The following is a 19,767-nucleotide window of genomic DNA, read 5'->3' as shown; positions in this document are numbered from 1 at the left end:
GATGGATAATATAGCTGGAAAGTTTGTGATTAGATGTGTTAATTCAGAGCAAGATCAAAAAGAAGACATCCAGATGCATGGGTTTCCATAAATTCTACTTTTTTGGGATTCAACATTAGAAAGCTGAAGAATATCCAGTACAAGAAAAACACACACAATCCAATTATGACAGATCTAGACGAGCACAACTTAACAAGGCAATGCATGCCATGACAGCAGAAACAATGCCAAAGTCTTGGACTGGTAAATGCTTTCATCCGCCATTAGACCAAAGCTTCAGAGGGAAAGGATGATGATGGCAACACAGCTAATCCACCTTCGTGAAGTATCGGACGGCAAATGCTAACCCCAAGATCATTACGGGCAGAAGGAACTGTAATATTTTGATCACGAACTCCGGGGAGTTATCAGGCTTATGGATTACCTGCTGCTTCTGTACGTAAGAATCCTTTGTGGGAAGAGTCGAAGCATCTATCTTTCCAATGTAGTATTTATCCATCATCTCCCGGGCAGCATTACTGTGACCGATATCTTCGAAATCATTGGTTGCATCTTTCCCTGCAAAGACATGCTTATTTATTGGAGTATTTACAACAAGGAAATCCATGGGATTTGATCCGTTTAGTCACACCTTTTTTTTTTGTTCTTTTGATGAAGTAGAGAATAATGAGCAAAGAAATAGAAGAGGATATTGCGATTACCAGATGCTGTTAGCAGAACGTCATCACCACCAGGATGCTCGTCCATAAATTGAGTGACATCATAAACCTGGAGAAGACATCAAGGGGAAAGAAAGGGTGATCATCTTGATATAGGACCATATTGTAACATTTCACATCACAAGAACATATCATTGTGCTTAAAGAGCATTGGTGAACATGCCATACAGATTCTCGAATTGTATTTGCTTCTGAGATACACTACCTGATTTAACAGTAAGCCATGAATGAGTTTGCAGATGACAACACTTCATTGCGGAAACACTGACCAAGCTAGTTATGAAACCATTGAAATATTCGCAAACATGGGAATATCAAAATTGATAATGTCTCACCGGTTGTCTCCAAAGAGACATTCTAGTGGTCCAGACAGTGTACACAATTAACAAATCAGGAGTTTGAGTTTTACTGTAAGCATTTGATAGGCATGCTATATGATACCTGAATGAAAAAAGTAAATTAGAATAAAACAAATACATTACATGTGAGCTTTCTCCATATAATCCTAATGAAACAAATACCCAGGGTCCATAACATGGGAAAAGATTCTTTAGATGAATTAGAACTTGCCAAAATTGGCTGTTCTGCTAGTAAGAGATGCTTGTCAGAATATAGAGGTGCTTGGTCCACGTGTAGAGGAAGAGAAAAGCTGAAAAAAGTAAATTAGAATGAAACAAATACATTACATGTGAGCTTTCTCCATATAATCCTAATGAAACAAATACCCAGGGTCCATAACATGTTTAAGATTCTTTAGATGAATTAGAACTTGCCAAAATTGGCTGTTCTGTTCATAAGAGATGCTTGTCAGAATATAGAGGTGCTTGGTCCACATGTTGAGGAAGAGAAAAGCTGAAAAATGTAGATTAGAATGAAACAAATACATTACATGTGAGCTTTCTCCATATAATCCTAATGAAACAAATACCCAGGGCCCATAACATGGTTAAGATTCTTTAGATGAATTAGAACTTGCCAAAAATGGCTGTCCTGTTCATAAGAGATGCTGGTCAGAATATAGAGGTGCTTGGTCCAAATGTAGAGGTCGGTAAGTTAGATACTAAATTATGAGAACACCATCCTATAATGTCAAAATAAAGCCATAAAGAATGACGTGCTACTGATATATTAAAAATCATGAAACATGAGTTTGAATATACCACTTATTTGCATTGTTTTTAATTGAAGTCACAAGCTCTAAACTATGAACTTAATACTACGACTTGATAAATGATTGTAACCGTAGCCAACCAGCCTCAGTAAGTGTGTTTTACCATAGATTATTAGACTGTTGTTAACAAGTAAATTATGCATATATTTCCAAAGCCCACAAAAAAAAAAAGGAAATCTAACTGAACTAGCTCTATATGACATTCAACTGAAGAAATTACACCAGGGATCAATAAATTATTTTCGGAGCATATTTCTTTAAACTTTTAATGAACCTAAGACTTATTATCTATGTCATTTATGTCATCATCTTGATTACTTTTCGACATCTTGTTTTGCCCAATGCTGGTAATCATATATATTGCACTTTGCTAAGGAGAAAATCTTGTCTCACTTGCAGAGAAAAGGGTTTCTGCTTCTTACCATTAGCATATGCATCAAATATTTTTCTATTTTACTAACTAGGAGGCTAAACCATGACTTGGAACAAAAAGTAACATACCTACGTAAGCAAAACAAATAATGTAACATCTGAAAAAAAAAAAACTTTAGAACATCTAAAAAGGACAAACTACACTTTGCCCATTTTGATCAATAATGGCCAAAACAGCAACAACTTATGCTAGCAAGTGGATGAAGAATTGGAGGATTCTGAACTAAATGTTCATGAATCTTCATTGTGCCATAAATGGGTTCTTTGCCGCTGAACTGAGACAAGAAGCACATCAGAAGGAAACACTAGAAGGCACAAAATGATTTTAATTCAAGTTATAAGATTCAGTTGAGATTAATTTATTATCAGCACCATTGTGTTATGTTATTTGAGTCAAAATAGTAAGTTGAGTTTATATTAGAAGCCTAGTATGCTCAAGTCTGAATTGATGTTTCATTCAAGATCATTAGTGGAATCAAACAGCTAAATGAAATGTTCTGTTACTGTCCATTGCACTGTAGCATGAAAAGCATCTGCTACAATTACAAGAGGTAGAGTTCAGTAGATTTTTTTTGTCCCTCTAATTCTGGAGTCCTAGCAGGTTTGAGAAGTTTTGGTGGTCTGTGTACAAAAGGAGCAGTCACCCATTTATTGGAGAAGAAAATCAACAGACTGCCAGCCCTTCACTTTATTTATATATTCATTTATTCCTTCTCTTTTTTAATTCCACGAACCACTTAATCATTATACTGAATCAATCTTGGTATGACCTTGCCAAATGCAAGGTCCATAAACCTATGTTGTTGCTAACAATTCCACTGGTACAAATTCTTTATCCTCAAAATGGAGACATTTTTGGTTGTGTATAGAACATTTTACAGAGAATTTTTTGCTTCTGAACTTTCAGGAACAGAACAGATTACGTGGAATCAATTCACCTTCTTCAGCTAATGATACTAATAAAGCTTGTTTTGAGAAACCTTTGAGAAGTAATTTGGTCTTAAAACAAGTAGATTCAACTCATATTCTTCAAATTTAAACATAAAAGGTTTAATCTTGACTATTACATTAAATGAAACAAGAAAAGCGATGCAATGCCTTTTGTTACCTGTTCTTAGAAACAACATGAGAAACAGTGTCAAACGGCCATAAAGGCATAAACAAAGATCAAGAAACTGATTTTGAAGTGAAAAAGAAACTTTCTAAAACTTGTCAGATCGTTCTACAGAAGCGAGACCAACGGAAAGCAGCCGACGACTCCTATAAATCCGTCTCAAAAACATAGATTAAAAAACTTATATTTTCGAAGTCCAAAATTTATTTAAAGCTTTCAGATCGTTCCACAGATACAAAACCAAAACCCTCCCAATACTCCCTATTTCGAATCAAAATATCCGCTTTCACACAGGATCACCCGCGAGCGGCTTTCTACCTACAACCATGCATGGTAAGTCGATCTATAAACTACCAGTCTCTTCACACAAAGAAAAGATAAAAGACCTTCCAATGAAAAGAAGATATGCGGTGAGCTTTACCTTTCCGGAGATGATCAGCCAGCAATCTTTCGCACCCTTGTGCTTGGCAACCTCATCGAAATGGTAGATTTTGGAATCGGCCATTTTCCCTGCTCCAGAAGCTGATTGAGATCTCCAAACACAAAAGAAAAAGATATAACAAGAGAAAGAATCTTACTTGAGAGGGGGAAGCTGAATCAGATTTAAGTCTACTCTCTCTCTCTATATCTTTCCTCCCAAACTCTAATGAGGGCCTCACTCCGCAGCCTTCCAAGCTCGACGTTCCCAACCATTTAGCGCATCCATTGATACAGAAAATTACCAATCTGTCCTTGATTTCTCGGTACAATAACGGAGTTGAGATACCTAAATTACACATACATCCCTTCAAAGTCTGTTCTTTATTAAATATTATAAATTAAGTTTATAATAATAATAATAATAATAAAATGAGATACATGGATCTTTTATGAACATAATATTAAAAGATAATATAATATTCTTGCACTAATTATAAGTTTTTTGAAGGGTAATATAATATTAAAAGAATACAATTAGGATCAACCCCAACATAATATTCATTAGGAAACAAAGGGCAAAAGAGACATTTGGGCACACAGGGGGATAGGTAGGTGAGGCGGAGTGAAATAGGTATCTGCCAAGACATTGGGCTCGATTCCCTACGTGCATTTTAAAGTACCAAGAGACTCCAGCTTGGCCACACATTAGGGCCTCCTACCTACCTCTCTCTGTCACTGGCAGGCGAGTCGCGTCACCACCCGTCAGGCACCGGTAATCGCTGCAATTTTCCAATTCGTTTCTCTTTTTCCGTTTTCTAATGGGCGATTTCTCCACCCCTGCCCACCTCTGCCGCCGCCCGTTGTCGCCCGCCGTCCACGAGGCACGAGGGGATGAGAGGGGAGGAGGGAAAGGAATGGGAGGAAACGGGAGGAGGGGGGAGGGAAGGGAAGGGAAGGGTGCCAACCTCCGCAGCCGTCGCTCGCCGTCCATCCGTCGCCGTCGCCCGCCGGGAAGGACGGGAGGAGGGAAGGGAAGGGGAGGAGGAGGAGGAGATGGCGGGCTAAGCGGAAGGAGGGGAGAGGAGGAGGAGAAGGAGGAGAAGAGGGCGGGCGGCGGCGCGGCAGAGGCGACCGCGGTGGAAGAGGGGTGGAGGAGGGGGTAATTTGGGTAGTTTTAGAATTAGGGATATGATTTGAGAAAAAGTAAGGATATGTTTTAGAAAAATAATCTTTTTTGATTCTGTGCTTCGAGAATTCGATCCCGTGATGGAATTAGTGCAATTAAGTCAAAATGGTTGACTTTCGCCAAATATTTTTTGGAGTTATATAAGAAAATAATAATAAAAGTCCAGGTCTTGATATTAGAGTCAACATCGGAGACGTTTGAGAGTCCAATATTTGATCCTCGCTGCCGCTTTTTTTTTTTTCCTTTGTTCAGTTTGAGTTTGTGCTCTAAAGTTCAACGAGTTGATGCAGGAAGATGTTATTTATGAGAAAATTTTGTAGTAAGTCAACCGTTTTAAAATATATTTCATATTGCATAGTAAAGAAACGAGTGGTTTGTGAAATTAATATTCGAAAATAACTTTTTGTAAACTTACAAAATTGTTTCGATTAAGGTAATTGATTGAAATCTAAAAGATTAAAAAATGATGCTAATTTTTTTAAAAAATTGTGTTTCAAGTTTTAAATTTTTATAATAAATTTATAAATTTATTTATAAATTTATAAAATTAATTTTTTCTTGAATATGTCGTTGCCTCATGGGCTCGACTTTGTTGCTCACAATCTTTACTATCCTCCTTTGTCTTATGATTGATTGATTACCCCCTTTGCTTATAGCTCTTACACAGAGTTTGTCGATGCACTTTTGTTATTGGTCGTGGAGGAACTATGTAATCTCTTTGCATCCCTTCCTCGCGATCTTCTCGCACTCTTTTCTCGTTATCGATCATAGATAAGAAAGGAGGGGGTCTATGGCCTCCATTGTTGGTTGTAGAGGGGCCATGAAGGCTACATATTTATCACGAGTCTAACGAGTTTGACGAGGACCATTATACCTTTATTGCTAGATGAGTCCGACAAAAGGGGTAGGGCAATCGACATGACGAAAAAGAGCAATTAACGAGGTATAGTGCGGCGATTATTTTGAAAAGAAAAAAGAATGTGCAACAAGATTTTTGAAACTGGGGACTCTATATAATTTTTTTCAAACTTAGGGTTTTTTTTTTAAAATATCCAAAAAAAATAATCAAATGTGTTTTTGATTTTTTTTCCATCTTTAATGCATGCATATTTAACGAATTTGAAATAATTTCAAAAAACCTCTAATAAAGGCATTTGGTTACTTTATCTTTTTGTTTTGTTTCATTTGATCCTAACTCAAAGAATGGTTCATATCAAGATACAACCATTTATTAATCTTGCTGAATTTAAACCACTAATATTCATGGTAAATCGAATTTGTTGCGTCTGAACCGCTAGGGTTTAGACTTCACTGTGGTTTTGGAACTGACGATTCCATGGAAAATGGAATCACAACCGTAGCAGTTCCAAAAACCGTTAGTTATGGAGATGGATCACATTGTGCTCCTTACGCCCGACTCTTCTCCCTCAGTCGGTCTTTATCCGCCGTTAACACCAACACCCATGGACACAATAGTTCCTCCATGCTCGGCGCCTGCTCCATTTGCAGGATCACCGATGGGTTGCTTAGGTTCGTCATCCCCAAGCACAGTAACATCCGAAAGCTATCAAACCTCTCCCCCAACATGAGATCTTATGAACCCAACGGCTCCATCCTTACAAGAATGGGTGGAGCAACACTAGCCCCTAGATGGCCCAACAACGGCTCCGGTGGAGGCCACACCGCTACCCTGGAGTTTCATGGGTGGTTCGGTCTGTTTTCCGTTCTGGTGCCGGTCCGGCGGCTATTTCTACGTTAGCCCATGAAATGCCGAGCGTGCCCGCGTCCTCCTCGTGTCTACGGATCTCGTCTCCTTACTCCGAGACCGCGAAACCCTAATCCTTTTCCTCCCTCAATTTGTGGAGCCGGAGTGAAAGAACGGCAGGTCTCGCCATTCCCGGACGAACGGGCTCCCGAATCAATGGAGTCCCTGGCGCCACGCAAGGAAACGTGGATCAGGGCGGAGCGAGAGGGCAACGACGCCCTGCCCGTTGCCGAGGCTGGTGACTTGGACGACCGCTCCTTCGCGACGAGTGAGCCTGCGAGCGATTTGAAGGAAGAGGTGAAAGGGTTTGTTTAGGGAGATCCGGTGGGGTGGACGGTTCTGGACTCGATGGCAGCAGGTTGTTTTTTCCCTCCGTTATTTCTTTCTGGAGAATCTTGATTTGGAAGGAACTTATAATGGCTAGTTTTCCTTTCTTTGTTTGGTCGAGCTTTTCATCAATGCTTCATTTGCTACGATCGTCCAGATTAATTACATAAATTGGTATCCCCATTTGTTGTTCTTTCCGATCAACTTCACTGGATAACCTATTTCTTGAATTCTTTAATCTATGTTGTCAAAATTAAATTCTTGGCTGTCCAATATCCTAATACCTACGGGTTGCTCAGTTAAGATGATAACAGGCTAGCTTTGCTTCAGAACAATTGATACTCATCGTGTTTATATATTTGTTGGCTTATCCTCTTAACCATTTTCACTTTGTTTAATAAATAATTGCAGTGGCAAGATCATGTGATTATGTACTCTCTAGAAATGCATCTCTTCAAATTCATTTAAGAAAACAAGAAAGAAACTTTCATATCTTTATTAGGTCTTTCTCCATGTATCTCTATCCTTTTAATCATTTAAAGTTCCATACACTCTTGTTTTCTAGCTAATGATTTGTATGTTTTGAATATGTTCTTATGCTTAGATGGAAAAGGTATGTTAATATGCTTTATATGTACATATGTATATGTACATATACATATGAATATGTATATGTATATACATATAAATACACACGCACATATATGAATATGTAGATGTATATATATATGCATGTACGTATATTAACATTTTATCTTATCTTCATCAACTGGACATTTTTTTGTCATCTTATCTTGATTCAGCTAGAATGATGCTTCTACACATCTAGTCAACAATGTGCCTGAAACAGACAAGGGAGTTCATTTCTCCCAGCCATTTCTTGTTTTTGGTGCAAACAAGTATGCCTCTGTCTACTTATATACTTTCCCTTAGCAGAGTTAAAATCACATTTTCAGAGATTTTTTGTTCTTGCATATTGGATTGATATCATTGAACCTGTATATATACATATATTTTGTATATAACATATTTTATTCCCACTATCATCCCAAAAGAAATAGTAAAAGAAGTAAAAGAACAATATTTGGGCAGCCCATATGGTCCAACCAGAAAGAGGCACCAAAGTGAATGATGAGGTGGCAGCAATGATCCAATAAGCTAATGAAATCTGTATTGGACAGGTACTATAACAATTTAGTAGTATTGTATGTGGCACTTCTGTTTGTTCCTCAATTATATTGGAAGTTGTTAATCCTTCTTATTTGTATAACTCTCTTTGATTATCAATTGGGCTAGTTTCCTGCAAATGATATTAACTTCTAAAGAGATTACTTCTAAATATGACTATTACAAATAGTTGTTATAAACAAAATGTCTTGATCATTTCTATTATTTGAGCAAGTTTTTTTATCTGCAAGCGCCACATGAATCTGAATCTGTGTGACAAAATCAGGCTTAGATCACTATATTATTTTTCTGATAGCTGTAATTTATTGTTATCTCACTATTTCCAGGTGATGAAGGCTGACAAGCAGTCAACGGAAAGTCCTGACAGGCTACGAGGATCTGCACGAATATATAGATCATCAATTAAAATTGATGTGCCTAATATTGTCTCCATGTCAGCATATGTGGACCTAACTCTACCAGGAAGTGCTGGCCTCTGTGTACACACAATTCATCATCCTATTTACTTGGTAAAAATCCTTCGGCCCAAACATGAAGATCAAAAATAGGATCTTTTATTATTTTTCATGTTCTAGTTTATCTGTCCTTGTGACTGTCAGAATTAGTATATCATTCCAGAAATAGAAATTTAGTTATTTTCATAAAATGTTTGAGATGATTTACAATTTCACATCACACTTCCACTTTAGGATTCATCTATGACAAGAATTATCGTTTTGTTTTGGGCACCATACAATTTCATGCCATTCCGATTTGCTTGCTGGTTGTCTGGCATAAGTCGAAATTTGGAGTTGCACATATGTTGGCACCTATGAGATAGATTGACATAGCATGTGCAGATGCTACATGGGTACAGCATCGAACAACTTGGTAATGGTTGATCTCTACTTATTAGGACTATGAATGAGCCTCGGTTGTTGTTCCTTAAGTAAACCCTACTGGATAATCTAACCTTTGGAACCCAAGCTTGACATCGAACTTGTGATTACAAGATTCATATTTAAAATTTATATCATGTTATGTTGTTACAGTATTAGTTCGGTGCCAGCCTTATGCATTTATCTTGTATCGCTGAGATACAGCATGAGTTGAAGAAAAGCCCTGCCATTCAAGACTCCGCAGATAAAAAAAAATATCCAGTTATCTCATTAGCGTACAACTGGGAGGCAACCATTTGAAGGAAAAATTTCAGAACCTTGAGATGATGCCATATTGTATTGATCTTTTGATATGATCTCCATTTACATTCTCTATCAAGCTCAGCAATGCAAGCTTGTGTGTTTTTTGGTTCATCAAGCAGACCATTGTTTTCTGTTGACAATCTAAATTCTCATGTTGTGCTCCTCCAGGTTGCTGACTCATGGTAGTCTCTGGAGGGATGGGTGGATGCTATTCGCCTTGTCTGCACCATTTTTACCCAAGGAAAGAGTGATATTCTTGCCAGCATCCTAACTGGTTGACCACCCGTATTTGAGAATTTGTTCTCAAGACATCATGTTATATAACCTGATGAATTCCAAGTATCCGAATACGTATATAGCATCTCCTCATGTCATTTGGTTGTTAGTTACCCATATGAACAAGAGCAGTAGTTTATTTCTCCGAAAGTTCAAGCCAAGTTTACCACAGATATCAGTTTATCCCCATGTCATTTCTGTAGTTGCTGATGCAAACACTGTGAACTTGTCGACTAGTGGCTTCGTTGTCTCTGTGAAAATACTATCTTATCTTACCATTCATGTTTGGCTGGACATTATCCAAAACTGGGCCACCAAAATGATAGAAATATTTATGTTTTTTTTTAACATCCCAGGTCTCAATCTTTAATCATGTTGAAAGGGAGAGCGTTGCAGGTATGTTCCCTCAGTCACACCCACTGTTCCATTCACCCCCAAAATAAATGTTCGTGAACAGGATGTGCTATGTTTTTGCAGCCCGGCTACACCAATGGAACCAAATTATGTACAGCATGTATTGGCGTCGGCAGGTCAAATCATTGCAGCAATAAATAATTGGCAGAATGCTTGGGAGCCGCAGAGCGCGCCCGCAATGGCGTTATGGAATCATCAGGTGAAGGAAAGAAAGAACAGGTGATTGGATTTGTCATGTTATGGGCATCTTTGTATGAAAAGATTGAAGCTGGGGAAAAGAAGGGGAGCACGTTGGACCGCCAAAAGTTTCAAGGTCTTTTCTAATCATTGCCGCTGATACAGGTAAGGGAACTCTTCTTTGTCTTTATCGTCATTTTTGATATCGTTCAGATTAATTGATCTTTAATCAGACTGTTAAGTATGATTAAGAATAGTTTTGTGAGAGGTTGTTCGATTATTATTATTTTTTTTTTTGTGAATTTGATTGTTTAGGGTGAAAGCCAAAAGCTTTTGGATGAAGTTGATCCATACACACTTTTCCTTTTTTCTCCTCGTCAAATTAGCTGGCTCGGGGTTCGACCGGGACAGGTGATCCTCAGATTAATAGTGTGCAGGATTCCCCTGACATGTCGCGTCCGCTGCTCCTCCGGACCATCCTAACTTCACGGTGTGCCGGCACCCCTCCATATAGTCCGGAGGCGCGCGCAGTCGGGGGAGATGAGCGGGGCCGCCGGAGGATGGAAGATGCCGCCTCTGCGTCTGTTGCGCAGCCGTCCTCAGCGACCTCCTTCCTCCGCCTCCTGGGCCTCCTCAAGCTGCCCGACGCCGACCCCGATCCCGACCCCTTCCCGACTCGCCACCTCGAGCTCGACGAGAGCGACGTGGTTTGGTCATCCCCCTCCGAAGAGCTCTCCTCCTCGCCCTCCCCGTCCTCCTACGACGACCGTGATTCCGTAGATTGCTTCTCCTCCCCGTCGCCTGGTCTCGTCCGGAGCTCTGTCCCGGGTTCCTCCTTCTCGCCCTTTGGCCGATTCCGCCGCAGGCCAGCGCCGGAAAGGTGCGGCCTTTCCGCCGCCCTGGCGGAGGACCGGCGTCCCCTGGTTCTTCAGCGATGCACAACCGAGAGCACCGCGCGGCCGGTAGAGATGCCGGAAGGGAGGGCAGTGGAGGCTTTGGTGGCCGGGAGGGTGGCCCACCATCAGTCAGCGCCGGTTAACGTCCCTGTGTGGCCGAGGTGGAGGAGCGAGCGGCAAGATGATGTCTTGGATGGATTGGAGGAAGAGGAAGGACGGGAGGGCGAGGAGGAGGAGATGGTGCCGCCTCATGTGATCGTGGCGAGATCGCACGTGATGACGTTCTCGGTGTTCGAGGGCGTGGGGAGGACCCTCAAAGGGAGGGATCTCCGGCGGGTGAGGAATGCCGTGCTGCAGAAGACCGGCTTCCTCGACGTGTAAAAGGCCAAAAGCCACCGCCTCCTTCCCTCCCTCTGCTTCATTTCTTTTAAGTTCCTTGTTTGTGTGTGCACGTTCTTCCTGTTCATATAAGGAATAACCAGTTGAAATGTGGCTCTTTTTTGTGGTCTATGACTGTTCAAGTGTAGTTACAGGTTTATGGATCCCAAGAATTCTCATGATGTCAATTTGCTTTGCCTTTATTTGTTTCCCTCAACTTGTACACATACTTATTGTTGGTGGGTTGAAAGATTTAGTATAGTTTTCTCTGTCTTCCTATTAGCAGATAATTTTGGTTACTCGTTTGCTAGATGTTTAATCTTTTCTATATGGTTCATATATTCCTTCCCTCTTTCCCTTCATTTGGTCAAGAAAATGACACTTTTGAGCAGCCAATTCCAGATATTGGTTGGAGAGTTGAAACATAGGTGGTAGAATCACAAATAAGATTGCAGGCTTCATGTTCTTCAAATAGTTCTATTGATTTGATCAGTTTGGCTGCTAGTGTAGAAAAGCTGAACCCTTTAGTGTGGATCATTTTTTATCTTTTGAGGTTGTGGCCTTTTCTGCTCCACCACTTCTCTCAGCTCAACTTGTGATCCATATAGCCTTCTCATGTTGACATCCAAATCAGAAAGAAACATATCATGTTTCAAGTTGTCTCCAATAATTCTGCCTCGAATGAATCTTTCTATTAAGAAGCAGAAAAGGTTGATTTTTTTGGTTTTAGCTTATCACCTACGATTTCCATGCTGCATCTAACACGATCTCTTTTGCAGATGTAAACACATGCCACCACCTTTTATTCATTTCTCTCAGCCACAATTCTGTCATCAATGGCTTTATCTGTAAGAAAGTGAGCTGGTACTGTATTTGCTTGCATAGAAGAAATTTTGGTAGATGATGATGACGACTTTGGAATAACTCAGAAGAAAGAAAGATAAAAAGAAGTTATGGAGTGATGATGCCATGAAAATGCTACTGCAGAAAGTCTAGGAGTTTTCTCCTCTCTCTCAATGTGAGAGTTGTTCGAAGGACCAAAAAGAGAACACAACCTGATGAATGAAACAGGTATGCTGTTGCATCAATTTATTGCCAAATGTTCATCTAATTCAATTCTTACATTGTTGTCTCTCAGGATACTTCTTGTTGAATTGGTGGAACTGTTGCGAAAATAATTGAGGAAAAAGAAAAAGAAAAATAGATAGAGGAAGATGTTGTCAAGGATTACCTACCTACCTACCTATGATTAGAAGATCAATTGTGCACTAATGTTAAAGCATGTAGCCATGCATGCATCCTGTATGTAGGCTCTTATCAAATACGGGATACGAAGAAAAAGATTATTTTTATGACTCGAATTTTAATTCTTCATGTTACAGACGAGCAATGTTTCTAATAAGATTTGATTTCTTAGATCGTAATATTGTTCGAACATGTAAAATCTAAAATTACTGCTGATTGCTTTCTCTGCCTCTTTTTCTGACCTTTTGCCGATGATATTAGCGTCGATCCAACGTGAATCGATCGTGTCGGGTTTGACCAAACCCTGAAGCAAAGAACTCCACAGTGTAGACCAAGTGACGTGGAATTGGGACCGTAACAGCGGTCGGCTTAATATCTATCAGTGTAAGATCAACGGCTAACGTCATCTTTTCGCCCCACCATTACCGTATCTTTTAAGATGGCATTAAATGGCAACGGTCGGCTGCTCCCAACGGTCACATTTTCCTTCAAATTTTGAGCTGTTTTGGGACCGAAATGGCGGAAAGAAGACAAAACGGGCAAAAAGAGAACACAAAAGCAAAGAAACTCTATAGTCTCTCCTCCTCTCCCTTCTCCCCGGTCCACGATTCTTGGAGGTCCTAGCCACGAAGCCTAACTCCCAGATCCTTCTCCCCTCTCCTTTGTTTGCGGGTCCAAGATTCGGAGGTGGAGAAGACCCGGTCACCTTTGCTCGAACCGGTGATGGACGACTCCTTCGATTCGATGGTGTTGGTCTCGGGGCCCAAGTTCGTTCTTTGGGGGCTCGGCCAAATGGCGTTCAAAGGTCATCTTTTTCTTTCCCTTGATCTTTTTTTACTTCGATTTGGTATGGGGGTCGTTGCTGTTTTTCGGTTCTTGATGGGGGAAACTAGGGTTTTGTCATATTTCTTCGAGGAATTAGGGTGATTTTGTTTGATCGCTCGACTTGGATCTCCTGTTACTATGGTTGACTAAGAAACGTCCGTTTCTTGTGCTGTGATCCCTATTATGAAGGCTCAGTAATTCCCTTTTTATATAGCTTTAGGATTTTGGGTTGTTTGAAGTGGATATCACTATCATGCGTGCTTTAATTTATCTCAATGTTGAATTTCTTTGTATATTCTTTCATGGTTGGACTGCATTTCGAGTTCTTTATTTCTTTTTCTTGGATTGTCTTTACATTACACTTGAATTAGAGCTAATATTTGATACCCTGATGTTCTGCTGTAATAGACGAATTGTTACGTGTGATTTATCTGAGCTATAATTCACTTTTTTTTATGCTGAAAAAAATGAGATTTTTTTTGCTGCTTCTGATTCTTTTCATGCTTATGCTACACCAGATGATGTTGTAATGTTTGTTAATGCGGGAGGCCACGAGATACATGGCCAAGATTCCCGTGTGAGGATTGATGGCGATTCTTGCTTTCAAGGTGGAGATGTAATAGAGACCAACGAGATGATAATAGAAGGTGGCGACTGCCCATCTCTTTATCAGTCTGCGCGGTATGGAGACTTCTGCTACAAGTTTGATAGTCTTGCTCCTGGGGACTATTTCATGGACTTGCATTTCGCGGAGATCGTCAATACAAATGGTCCTAAAGGAATTAGGGTGTTCAATGTATTTGTGCAAGAAGAGAAGGCAAGATATAAATCTTTAACCTTTAATATTATTCTGCATAGATGTGTGGTTTCTGAGAGATTCTTGTCTGTGTTAGAATTGCAGATATTGTCTGGGCTTGATATATTCGCTGTTGTTGGAGCTAATAAGCCACTGCAGCTAGTTGATCTCAGAGTTTCTGTGGTGGATGATGGGAATATTTTGGTAAGATTTGAGGGACTTAGTGGGACTCCAACAGTTTGTGGGATTTGCATCAGAAAAGCACCAGCCTTATCAGGTACAGTCGATATACGTTCGTGAATCGGTTCGTTCCTTTTCTTTTGTTTTGGTCTCTTTTAACTTCTGTGGACTCTTTGTAGCAGACTTGGCGAAACCTGAACATCTTACATGTATCAAATGTGCCACTGAGATAGAGGTTTCTCCACTTAAGGTCAGGGAACAAAGGTTTTATTAGAATTTTTCATCTTCATAATAGGGAGTTGATGTTTGTCACTGAGATCAATTCATTTTACTATTGCAGAATAAATTTCAAAATAGAAACATTGCTCAGTACGAGAAGAAAATACAGGAGCTAACCAGTGAATGTAAAATGAAATCTGATGAGTGTTATGAAGCTTGGATGTCACTGACAGATGCAAATGAGCAGCTACGAAGGCTGAACATTGAGCTTGACAATAAGCTCTTCCAAAATGAAACACTTGGTAAGAAGCTAACTTGTCTTTGGAATTATATCCTTAAACAAATTTGCTAATTTTTCTTGCTCCTAGAACAAAATCTCGAAAGAGAGATGGAGAAATTTAGAGATACCTCTGAAAGGTACAAGAATGATAAGAAGCTTTGGTCTGCTGCAATCGCTAATCTGGAAAAAAAGATTAAGGTACAGATGCATCAGATCTGATAGTACATCAATGAACTTTTGCCAAGTAAATATAGAGCTCATTGTAAAGCGAATTTGCTCATGGTACAACCCTACTTCCTACATCAGGCCATAAAAGAAGAGTACACTCAACTTTCTCAAGATGCACATGATTGTGCCAACTCAATTCCAAATCTGAATAAGATGACCATTGCGGTTCAGGCCCTAGGTATGTTTCCACAATTATATCTGACTTGACATACCCAGAAATCACCACACAGAAAGTTTCTTACAAAGATTTATATACATAGTTGCACAAACTGAAGATCTTAAATTGAAGTACAGCGAGGAGATAGCCAAGAGAAAAAAGCTATATAACCAAATCCAGGAGGCAAAAGGTACACACATCTCTTTCTCATTTATTGACTTATCTGTCTCACTCTATTGTTTGCATAATAAAAGCTTTTTTAATTATCTCAGGGAATATCAGGGTGTTCTGTAGGTGTCGCCCTTTGAGTAAGCAGGAGGTTTCAACTGGTCACAATGCTGTTGTAGATTTTGATGCAGCAAAGGATGGTGAAATTGGAATTATGAATGGTGGAGCGACAAAAAAAAGCTTCAAGTTTGATCGGGTCTATACTCCAAAGGATAATCAAGGTATTCATAGAAAAAAAAATCTATTTTTTTACCGATAAAAGAATCGACAACCTCTGCAAAAATAACTTGAACTCAGATTTATAATTAGAGTGAACTTGATGAAATAAAGATGAATTGTATTCATAGAAAAAAAAAACTATTTTTTTACTGATAAAAGAATCGACAACCTCTGCAAAAATAACTTGAACTCAGATTTATTATTAGAGTGAACTTGATGAAATAAAGATGAATTGCATTAAGATGATAACAGGAGTACTTCATTGTACTTAACTCTAGCACATAAGATAATGCACCGAAATCTAAAGTATGTATTTGTAAACAAACATTTTACAAGTTAGTAACAGAAGGAAATTAAATAAAGGAAAGTGTTACAGGATCCTGATTACATGGTGTACACTGTTCTTAGGGTGGTCTTGTCCTGATTTGACTCTGCCATGTGAGGAGACAAAATGATACAAATAGATAGATTATGATCAATGTGTGATTGTATTGGCACAACCAGATTGTTTCCTGATGCTGCTGGAATAATCTTCTCATGATGAGCAGCTGACGTTTACGCGGATGCTTCACCCTTGGTCACATCAGTCCTTGATGGCTACAACGTGTGCATATTTGCATATGGGCAGACTGGAACAGGGAAGACTTTCACAATGGAAGGAACTGAGCAAAATAGAGGAGTTAATTACAGAACGCTGGAGGAGTTGTTTAAAATAGCTGAGGAACGGAATGAGACGTATTCCTATAACCTTTCTGTGAGTGTTCTGGAGGTGTACAATGAGCAAATCAGAGACCTGTTGGCAACATCTCCATCAACAAAAAAGTACAACTCATTTCTGAGAGTCTAAATAACTGGTTTGTGCATGGGTTCCTCAAATGCTTACTTACTTTTGCATCATTTATTCTCTTTTCCAATTTAGGTTGGAGGTAAGGCAGGCAGCTGAAGGGTTTCATCATGTGCCAGGGATAGTAGAAGCTAAGGTTGAAAACATAAAGGAGGCTTGGGATGTCCTGCAAGCTGGGAGTAACGCCAGATCTGTTGGATCTAACAATGTGAATGAGCATAGCAGCCGATCGCACTGGTCAGTAGCAGCTGGATGTGCATTATTTGTTTTAGTTTTCTTAAGCATGGTGTTTGCTTGTTTATATGCTTAAAAAATGATCGGCTTTGATACCTCAGCATGCTTTGTATAATGGTGAGAGCCAAAAACTTAATGGATGGAGTCTGCACAAAAAGCAAGCTTTGGCTTGTGGACTTGGCTGGAAGTGAGAGGCTGACAAAGACAGATGTACAGGGGGAGAGGCTTAAGGAAGCCCAGAACATTAATAGGTCACTCTCTGCCCTCGGCGATGTCATTTCTGCTCTTGCTACCAAAAACAACCACATTCCTTACAGGTTTGAACGTATTATATCGATCCCTTGGAAATATTGTTGTGTTATTGCCTTCATAACCTAACAAAATTTTAAATTTTTTTTTCAGGAATTCCAAGCTGACACATTTACTGCAAGATTCACTAGGTAGTCTAACAAAGTATATCTGAATGTTTAGCATATCCCTCCATGTGATTCACCAAACATATGAATTCAGCAGGTCTTCTTCAAATTTCTTTTCACCTGTATATAACTATTTAGTTTCTTTTCATGTAATGCAGGAGGTGATTCGAAAGCTTTGATGCTTGTACAAATTAGCCCCTCAGAGAACGACCTAGGAGAAACTGTCAGTTCTCTGAATTTTGCAAGTCGAGTACGGGGAGTAGAATTGGGTCTTGCAAAGAAGCAGGTTGACACAGTTGAGTTGCAAAAGATGAAACAGATGGTAAGTGTTCCATTGCATCGTAAGTGCATGATGCTAACTAGCAAATGCATGCTTTCATAAATTTCTTTCCGTTTAAGTACGCTAGGTACTTTCAGATACATCACTTGCTGCGTATATTTACCCTGCTTCTTGTAATTTCTGTTGAAGATTGATAAAGTAAGGCAGGAATCTAGAACTAAGGATGAGTCATTGAGGAAGCTTGAAGAGAACTTTCAAAATCTAGAGAACAAATTGAAAGAAAAAGAACAGCTTTGCAGGACTCTCCAGGAAAAGGTACTGAACATTTATATCAAATACTATGCCTTGTTCTCTTCAAAGCTACTGACTTTTATTTCCTTGTTACTCTTGTAGAACAAAGAGCTCACAAACCAACTGGAGTCTAACACAGAATCACAAAGTTTGTCAGAGAGAAAACAGTGGCAACTCATAGAGAAATTGAATGGGAAGGAAGAAGCTTATGCTGTGCTTCAGCAAAAAGTATGATTTAGATAAACCATAAGCACATTTCATTGTCTTTACTGCTAACAGATGGCATTACCAATCAGAGAATTGTATTTCATTTGTTTCAGGTAAAAGAGATGGAGTGTAAATTCAAGGATCAACAACACTCTGAATCTGTTATTCTTCAGCTAAAGGTTAGTACAACCAACAACTTTTTTATAGTTCCAACAATGAAATGGCTGTATTATTTGACTTCTTTGCTTTCAACTATAATGTTGTCAAACAGGTTAAAGAGCTTGAATGCAAACTTAAAGAACAAGCACACTCTGAAAATGTAGCTGCACAGAAGGTAGTGTTGTCAACCAATACTCGGTTCTTCTCTCCAGCATTTAATTCACTCATTAACAACACTTTTCAAATGTTTACAGGTTAAGGAATTAGAGTACAAACTAAAAGAAAGACTACAATTTCAGTTGAATCTTGAACAAAAAGTAAGGGATGTGGCAGGAAGATGTTTTTTTTTCCTTTTACTAAAATTTAAAAGGTGTAGCAACTAACAAGCATTAATTCACAGGTCAAAGAGCTGGAAAACAAGCTAAGAGAACAGAAAGAAGAACAAGACTCCATGTTACTATTACAGTCAGCAGATAGATCAAGAATTGCAACACCAATAGAAGGAAGATCATTTTCGAGTAATGAATCAACAAGTCATACAGACCCTCAGATACTGAGAAATTCAAACTCCTTAAATAAGCCAATGACAAGTCAGTTTTCCTTCTTACTTAAAGGAGTAGAATCTCTTCATGAGATCAAAAGGAAAAGAGACAATAATAGAAGTACGTCTGTCGAAAATGAGAATGTTATTTCAGCAAGCTTAGTAGAGAAGAAGATGGCACCGACTGAACTCAGCAGAACTAGAAAAGTTGATCCAGCAAAAGCATATGGAAGGCTAACTAGGACAACAAAGGTCATTACAACACAAAAACTCTTTCTTCATGGCAGAAATAAGAAGGAACAGCAAGATGGTGCAGCCAGGGAGAAAGATAAGACGAGGGCCTGGGTCTAGGTATCCATCATATGAGAACATTTGCATCCAAAATGCAAATTTAAGTTGAAATTTAAGTTGTTCTCAACTGTATCTTGTTGTTGAAGCCAAAATGCACATTTGCATTGTAACTTAGAAGCATTATGAATTTTATGTTGATTTTTATCTGCCAAAATACTTTTTGAGCAGAATACAAAATTCTTCTGCTGTTTTATATCAACTACAATTTGGAGTAAGGTCCAACATGCTTTCATAATTTTATCAAGATCCACATCCACCTGGAAGTTCATAGTGTGTATGTTCCTTTTGGAATTTTAGCATGTTTATTTACTACCTAGTTTCTTGATTCCTATGCATCATTTTTCTTGCAACCCTAATCTTATTATTATTTCTTCACTATTTTCTTTTTCTTTTCCCCAGAGGAAAACCATTTCTTTGACCCAA

The 19,767-nt window shown here is 39.1% G+C and overlaps 2 protein-coding genes across 7 annotated transcripts; one reads left to right on the top strand and one right to left on the bottom strand.

Moving 5' to 3' along the window:
- Nucleotides 1–82: 82 nt before the first annotated feature.
- On the bottom strand, nucleotides 83–4,943 carry LOC135637144 (cytochrome b5-like). The gene is made up of 5 exons (XM_065149609.1): nucleotides 4,580–4,943; nucleotides 4,015–4,202; nucleotides 3,858–3,946; nucleotides 702–768; nucleotides 83–558 (listed from the first exon to the last, which is right to left on the bottom strand). Exons 3-5 carry the CDS (start codon nucleotides 3,939–3,941, stop codon nucleotides 308–310), a joined length of 402 nt encoding a protein of 133 aa, XP_065005681.1. The 5' UTR covers nucleotides 3,942–3,946; nucleotides 4,015–4,202; nucleotides 4,580–4,943; the 3' UTR covers nucleotides 83–307.
- On the top strand, nucleotides 4,496–19,607 carry LOC135637143 (kinesin-like protein KIN-14E). Of its 6 annotated transcripts, XM_065149602.1 has the most exons (26): nucleotides 5,750–7,165; nucleotides 7,938–8,033; nucleotides 8,649–8,831; nucleotides 9,672–10,175; nucleotides 10,257–10,535; nucleotides 10,686–12,715; nucleotides 13,151–13,694; nucleotides 14,233–14,531; nucleotides 14,616–14,787; nucleotides 14,873–14,940; nucleotides 15,031–15,211; nucleotides 15,278–15,387; nucleotides 15,496–15,595; nucleotides 15,678–15,764; nucleotides 15,847–16,023; nucleotides 16,570–16,843; nucleotides 16,941–17,102; nucleotides 17,201–17,416; nucleotides 17,502–17,539; nucleotides 17,674–17,837; nucleotides 17,985–18,110; nucleotides 18,189–18,314; nucleotides 18,407–18,472; nucleotides 18,565–18,627; nucleotides 18,707–18,769; nucleotides 18,853–19,607. In XM_065149602.1, the coding sequence occupies exons 7-26, from the start codon at nucleotides 13,613–13,615 to the stop codon at nucleotides 19,342–19,344; spliced, it is 3,066 nt and encodes a 1,021-aa protein (XP_065005674.1). In that variant the 5' UTR covers nucleotides 5,750–7,165; nucleotides 7,938–8,033; nucleotides 8,649–8,831; nucleotides 9,672–10,175; nucleotides 10,257–10,535; nucleotides 10,686–12,715; nucleotides 13,151–13,612; the 3' UTR covers nucleotides 19,345–19,607. The 6 variants fall into 6 exon arrangements, with proteins under 6 accessions (XP_065005672.1, XP_065005674.1, XP_065005676.1 ...); XM_065149600.1 differs by lacking the exons at nucleotides 5,750–7,165; nucleotides 7,938–8,033 and adding an exon at nucleotides 4,496–4,628; XM_065149604.1 differs by lacking the exon at nucleotides 7,938–8,033 and having other exon boundaries at nucleotides 10,136–10,175.
- Nucleotides 19,608–19,767: the final 160 nt, after the last annotated feature.

The sequence above is a fragment of the Musa acuminata genome, chromosome BXJ3-4, assembly GCF_036884655.1.
Source record: "Musa acuminata AAA Group cultivar baxijiao chromosome BXJ3-4, Cavendish_Baxijiao_AAA, whole genome shotgun sequence".
Taxonomy (NCBI): domain Eukaryota; kingdom Viridiplantae; phylum Streptophyta; class Magnoliopsida; order Zingiberales; family Musaceae; genus Musa; species Musa acuminata.
Note: the sequence above shows the minus strand (reverse complement) of the source record. Positions and strands in the feature narration are given on the sequence as shown.